The sequence below is a fragment of the Perna viridis genome, chromosome 15 (assembly GCF_037379345.1).
Source record: "Perna viridis isolate PV_CMFRI_1.1 ecotype Kerala chromosome 15, ASM3737934v1, whole genome shotgun sequence".
NCBI classification, from domain to species: Eukaryota; Metazoa; Mollusca; class Bivalvia; order Mytilida; family Mytilidae; genus Perna; species Perna viridis.
In genome coordinates, this window is record NC_142459.1 from 9,067,710 (window position 1) to 9,074,771 (window position 7,062).

Genomic DNA, 7,062 nt, shown 5'->3' on the forward strand with positions numbered 1-7,062 from the left:
TGAATTTGGTCCATTAATTGCTCAATTTGCCAAAATTTTGCACGATATTATAGCAACATTTGCATATCAAAATGGGGATTCCTGACCCAGAACCCCCTCTTGGCGCGCCACTGGTTATTTCGTTGACACAGGCCTTAGAGTTTAACATGTTCGATTCACATGGTTTTACTGTATTCAAATATAAAAAAAGGAAAATGCAGTTTAATATATTCGACTCTTGGTTGAAAGATCATGAACGTCTTCATTCGGTAATGTATTCGTAACCCGTGAAAATTTAAAACAGTTCATGTCAAACACCTAGTGCTAATGACTTTACCGCAGCGCATGAATTCATTAATCAGAGGGACAGTATCTCATTTGCATGTATGTAAATTAGGTGCATGAAGATCATGCTGTCATGATTTTAATATGGATTTTACCAGGATTTGCGTTGCTTTATTCCTGATCTTCGTTGAAGCAGTAGATGGTAAGAATTAACTACAGTAATGTTAAAATAGAGGAGTTGTCAGAAAACTCAACCCGATTTCTGCTTGTGAAAAAACTTATTTTTTCATTCGAATTCATTACCGATATAATCACGTCATTAGAAAAAATGGAATCAATATTATTTTCCTCAGTCTTGACTACGTATTCACCAGTTTATATCTGTATTTTATTTTGGGTGTAGTAAAGACTTGTCTATATACTTCTGAAAAATGACGGTTAATATATATATTGAACAAACGATTCTTTCCTTTAGTGTGTTACAATGTGCTTAAAGAACTCCAACGTATTCCAACCTTACCCATTTCGTATACTTTTTCTCGAAATTACGAACAATTGGCTCTTAGAATAATCGCGAAAGTAATACAAATGCGTTCTAGCAAAATGTTTCATATCTTGTCTTGTTATTTATCATTTTTTTTTCATAATGTAAAATAAGACAAAACAACTATTCAGACGACGGAAACTGATTTCGAGACATCACATCTGTTACCTCAACTTGGTTCTAATCCAAGACATTAAGTAGCCATCTTTGTAAGAATCATGCAAAATCTAAAAAATGTGCTACCCCCCCCCCCTCACCCAATAAAAAAGGCTACATATTGTAATTTTTGTAATTAAGTTGTTTTAAAGGGTCTTAATTATGGAATGTGTAATTATTCATTCAAATCTGCCTAATCTTAGTGGATAATCAACATTGAAATCAAAGAGATTCTGTTGTATTTGAGTGATTTGAGTGTCATTTACAGAGTTATCCCCCATAATTTTAAAATCAGTAGTGCATTCTATATTACTTTTTATCTCATAAGAACACGGGTTATATGCAAAACTGATGTTAATTTCTGTTTACTATGGCAATTCAAACAAAATATCAAAAATAAAAATATGTAGGCTTTCACATATTTTGCATGATTCTTAGCTGGAGTGCTACTTAAAACCTAGGATAGTCACTTAAACAAGGAAAATTGTACGTCTAATTTTAAATTATACAAAACCAAAACTTGTAGCTGGAAAAATATTCTAATCATTTTTCCCAAAATTTTGCTATCCGAAGTACAGAATCCAACCAGCTACAAAGGTGTCTTTAATAAGACTTAAAAATTTGGTATCACAAATTGGTAAACAAAATGTACATGCTTTTACAATATAATACTGATCTTAAACTCCAAGTCCTCAGTCTCAGCAATGCTACTGTAAGAAAGTTTCTACATTGTGCATGGCATGTTCCGATCCGAAAGGTCTTTTTGTTTTTTATATTAGTATATTTTGAAATGCATATCAATTTGTTGATCTCGACTGTTCATTATACTAAAGGAAAGCGTCCATAAAACTGAATTCCAGGAGGCGCTTACGTGGCAAATATCCGATACTAATATACTGGTGCACTTGGTCCATGCTTCCAATTTCGTGGAGTCTGGGTTGCTTATATCATTTTGTTTCTTTTGAACATGCTATTTTGATTATTTCGTGTACATTGTTGTGTGTGTCTATATTAGATGTCTAGTCTTTATCCTTGAAATATACTTTTTTTTTAATTTCCTCTCGAATAAATATTTTATAACCCTGAAGTTTTTCTTAACGACATCCTATGTTATGTTGAGGGAATAAGAAGAGACGTCAGGTTTTTACCTCGACAGGTTCTTTGTTTAAAGAGTAATCAAGGTAACCAAGATTCTAGCGGAAATCAAAAGAATGTAATCCAGATCAAAAGACCAGACATGGAAAAACAGATAAACACAACAAAAAACATAAAGTAACTAAAATAATACATACAAAGTAACAAAAGCAAATGAGCAACTCGGACTCCAATAAAAACTGGGAGCATGGACCAGGTGCACCGGAAAGGTAAGCGTCCTCTGCTTTTCTGGAAATATCCGCAGAGTTCTAATAAAAAGTCGAAGTTAGAAATACCCCTTAAAGTCCCCAACAAGTCGTTACATTGTGATATTATCATACCAAAACTGAGATTTTTAGCAGTTGAGAAAACAAATATACAACTTATAATTAATGACCACTCATTCCTATGCTGTGACGAGCGCATAAAAATTAGTTTTAGAATTAGTATTAAAATTACATTTTTGTCAACTGCTGTGTGCAATGCGCGAATCGAGTATAATGTTTCGATTATGGATTTTCTACAAAAAAAATGAATACATTGACTTCGTATTTTGTTTTTGATCGAGTATAATAAAAGTAAAGGTAAAATGCAGTTTTCCTTTTTCGACAGTGTGGGAAAATATTATAATAGCACGGGAACTACAGGAAAAGGGAAGTTACTTAAAATCTATATTCCCTGACGGTTACGATCCGGTAATTCATTAAGGTTATATGTTATGAAATAAGTAAAAACGTAAAATCAATTATCAAACGTCAAATCATGCAATAACTACCTACAGATATCATATAAACTGATCATTTAGTCTCTCTTACCCCACCCCCAGCAATCAGGCACTGCGGGCATGGATGGTTCCGACTACTTCTCCCTTTTCCTAACTCAATATATATTTCTATTTCATTCGTTAATCTTCTTAAATGTTATTTAATTGTGAGTTTCCATGTCTTTTTAGAAAATTTTACAAATAAAATAAATGTACATTAAGTGGATTTCCACTATAAAAACTAAACTGTGAAAAAAGAGGTGGAGTGGTCGGAATCACCCCTGTTATCAATCCACTAAACAGAGAGAAATGAATTGATTCAATGTGTCTTATGGTGAAAGCTGCTCATTTATAAATGTCACATAAATCAGAACATATTTCTTTTTAGTTTGTTATAAAGTGACTATAATCTCAAAACAAAAGGGGCGGATCCAGAAGTTTAAAAAGGGTTCCTACCCTGCAACTGTTTGAAAGGAAGGGGTTTCAAGCCATCATCTGCCCATTGTTTGCTCATATATTGTTCAAAACTAACAATATTGTCCAAAAAGGGGTCTAACCCTGGAGCCCCCCTCCCCCTCCATGTCTAAATGCACGTTCTTTTCTATACTACTTCTATGTTAGAATATAATCAGTTTAAATTCCGTGCTATATGATATGTTTTAAGTATCAGTCTTTCTAAAAATCAGACAGAAGGTGATTCATGGATGTCAAAAACCCACCAAATTCTGTTTTATTTCTTGTTCAGACACAGTAACTGATCATGTAGCCAGTCTTAGTTTTTCCTTTGGTTGTTGCACTTTTGAGATAAAAATTATATAGATTGTCCATGAAATTTGCACTTTGCAAGAGTTATCGTTCTTGATTTGGCTTGATTTGGTAGCTTTTAGTGGGAGATAAATGTATGATTGTCTAAAAAGTGCAAATCTGAATGCAGAAAAGGTTGTTGTTGTGTGAAAGTATAGCATATATAGACTGAAAAAGCATAGTTTGTTAACTGGACTTTTCTTAACATGAATCACTTTACAATTGGTAGTGTCTGAATTTTATGTGGACTGGTACTTAATTCGTTGCAGGTTACCGAAAAATTCTATGTGAAGGAGAATCAGCAACCATTAGATGTGGAAAGGACCAGAAAATTAGGGTTGTGCGAGGGCAATACGGACGTTCAGACCCAGCAACATGTTATACAGGCCTCGGCGAAAAGGGAGTATGCGCAGCAGAAAACTCCCTTGTAACAATGTATGACAAATGCTCTGGAAAACCAAGCTGTTCTCTTACCGCATCTGATGCTGTATTTGGCAATGCTTGTTCGAATTCCAGTAGCTACCTTGAAATAGAATATTTTTGTGAAGGTGAGAAATTTGTTTGTTTGTTTGTTTGTTTGTTGGGGTTTTAACGCCCGAGCAGCAATATTTTAGCTATATTTAGGCGATGAACATGAAGAGAATGATAAAATGAACATGAAATGATGATGAAATGAAAAATGGGATGGGACACAACGATAATGGGGGCGAGGAATTTTTATTGCCACTGGAAATAGGGAGAGGTGGGTAGGGTCGGGCAAAGTAGCCTCCTGTGGCGGAGCCCTATGGTTCCTACTCCGGGAGAATACCACAGTAGGGTTTTTTTTAACGTGCGAGGAACGTGGCATCTTTCCCAACACGGTACACAAATTAATGATTTTATAATCTGAAATATGGGTTTTATATTGTTTTATGCTAATTTTGTCCTTTTTTGTATTCTGCACAAAATAAAATAACCCAAAATGGGGTCCAGTCCCCAGACCGCCCATTTGGGACCTGCCAGTAGTAATGAAACAATCTTGGATAAAAAAACTTCCGTAAACAAAAAAAACTCTCATGCATAATAATATTTTTCTCTCAACCATGCAAGAAGCTGTATGAATTGAATGTATAAAAACCCACTGAAAAGCATTCCGGTTTTTTTTATTGATTGATTGTAATTTTATGAACAAAAAGACCCCATATTGTACTAATCCGCTGAGCTTTATTTCCAATGTGCTACATGTAGCTCACATAAGAAAGTGACAGCCGGTCGTAGACATTGACCATTCACTCTATACATCTCAGCATATGCCGCATGCGGAAATGCAGTACATGTAACAACAAGTTTAAAGCAAAAGTCTCGAGTGGTGAACGAAAGTAAACATCGCAGACAAGACACAAACCATACTTAGCAAAAAAGAAATGCATTGAAAAATGACAAATATGCCTGCGATTAGCGTCTAGAACTTTATACAGCATGACCGAATTATCAGACTACTTGAGCTTCTATAAAATTAAAAAAAAAAAAAACATTCAAGACAACTCTGTGTAAATCATCGCAAGGTAGACCTACATGTTTAATTGTTAGGTCAATCGTATGCATGCTAACTGTTAACTTGAATGTCAATGTTACGTAATTTATTGTGGGGCCCTATGGTCTTTTACATGCACCACGACTTTTTTATTTGTTACAATGACAGATTTACTTGTCATGTGTTAAAACAAATGAAATCATTTACCAAAGATTTACGCCATAAATTAAAAGCTGTTTGGAAACATCCACTCATATTTATATAATCAAAATTTCAAATTTCGCTCACAATAAAATATACACTTAATATAAATTAGCGTTACATCCGAAACACAATGGCCCTTTAAATCCAGATTTTTTTTCAATCAATTTTGTTGCAATGGCTGTTATATAAATTCAGTACAACGTATCCATAATCTGATGTACCAACGGCAAGCAAATTTTAGATTATAAAAGGTCCGCCAGTCTGTGTATGTTGCTTGAAAGCGCACTGTCACTTTTTTATTCATGTGTTTTTGTAACTGACCTTTTTTGTTCTTTGTTTTCAGGGATAGCCATAGTATGTGAAGGAAACGTCTCAACAGTACACTGTCCAAATAAAGGACGGATTTCTATTATAAACGCTAACTACGGTCGCCGGAATAAAGGGACATGTCCCTATGGACTAGTCCGGTCTATATATTGTTATTCCAAAGTCACTGTAGACGTACTGCTACACGAGTGTGAGATGAAACCATCCTGTCGTTTTGACGCATCCAGTTTAGTGTTCGGTGATCCGTGTCCACCAACGTATAAATATCTAGAAGCTCACTACCGTTGCAATAATTAAACTATTAAGTTCATTGCATAAGTATTTCGTTTGATTTTGTAATACATGTATGTGAAAATGTGTACAATTAATTTACGGTCCACCTCAATGGCGGTACCAGTTAACCGGGCCTCGGAACCCTCCTTTTTGGAAAATTTTGTTAATTTCGTGTAAAAATTGGGAAAAATTAGCAAAAAAATAGTCTGTAACCTTCTCTTTATTCTTGAGAATTTTCAAAATACCCGGATGGATCCGCCCGTGCCTAAAGTAGCGTAAACTTTCGTTCGCTTGTTAAAATATTAAACAATCCTTTATGATAGGGCCATTTACTCGGCATGCTGAATGGGGTAATACCAAAGTACTGCCGTCTATTCTTGTTTACTTTAATTTTGCAAATAAAGTTTATAGAGATTTTACGATCATGCAATATATTTCATTGCTATTATATCCAGGCCCGCAGCTGCCGTTAGGCAAAAAAGCTTTTTCCTGCACTTAATTTGCCAATTTTTTTTTTTTTTTTTTTTTTTTTTTTTTGAGATAAAATGCATCCAGGAGAGGCATAAATGATGCTCTAAAACGCTATCTCCCCAGACCCTCTGCCGTAATTTTGCCTACACTTCAATTTGGCCTCAGCTACGCGCCTGATATCGCTTGAAGTGAAGAGATTGGGAATAAAAAATTACATGTATGTATTTATACTAAAACAGTCGAAGCTGTCCAAATCAAAACAAAATATGATCTCGAGTGCCGAAGAATTCCTAGACTTCAATTTTTTTGTATTTCAATATTTTTATTTGTTATAACATAATTACAGTAAATGGTCATAACACAAATAATAGAAACAAAGTATGTAATTTCTGACAACAACAACAAAGAAAAAAGAAAGGTATAAAGTTTGATTAACGTAGGAACTTGTGCGGTGGTGACTCAACTGTGCAAAATAAAAAAAAGCGTAGTAAGAAAATGCGAGAGGTGACAAAATAAAGTGCAAATTTTGTTTTCTGTTAATGAGTTAAAGTTTTCATTATTGCTTTTAAGCTTATTAATTAGTTCTTTTTCTATATGAATTGTAGGCTG

General features: G+C 34.4%; 1 protein-coding gene across 1 annotated transcript; it reads left to right on the plus strand.

Moving 5' to 3' along the window:
- Positions 1–276: 276 nt before the first annotated feature.
- LOC148596842 (L-rhamnose-binding lectin CSL3-like) lies at positions 277–6,401 on the plus strand. The gene is made up of 3 exons (XM_088564080.1): positions 277–466; positions 3,935–4,213; positions 5,726–6,401. Exons 1-3 carry the CDS (start codon positions 409–411, stop codon positions 6,004–6,006), a joined length of 618 nt encoding a protein of 205 aa, XP_088420206.1. The 5' UTR covers positions 277–408; the 3' UTR covers positions 6,007–6,401.
- Positions 6,402–7,062: the final 661 nt, after the last annotated feature.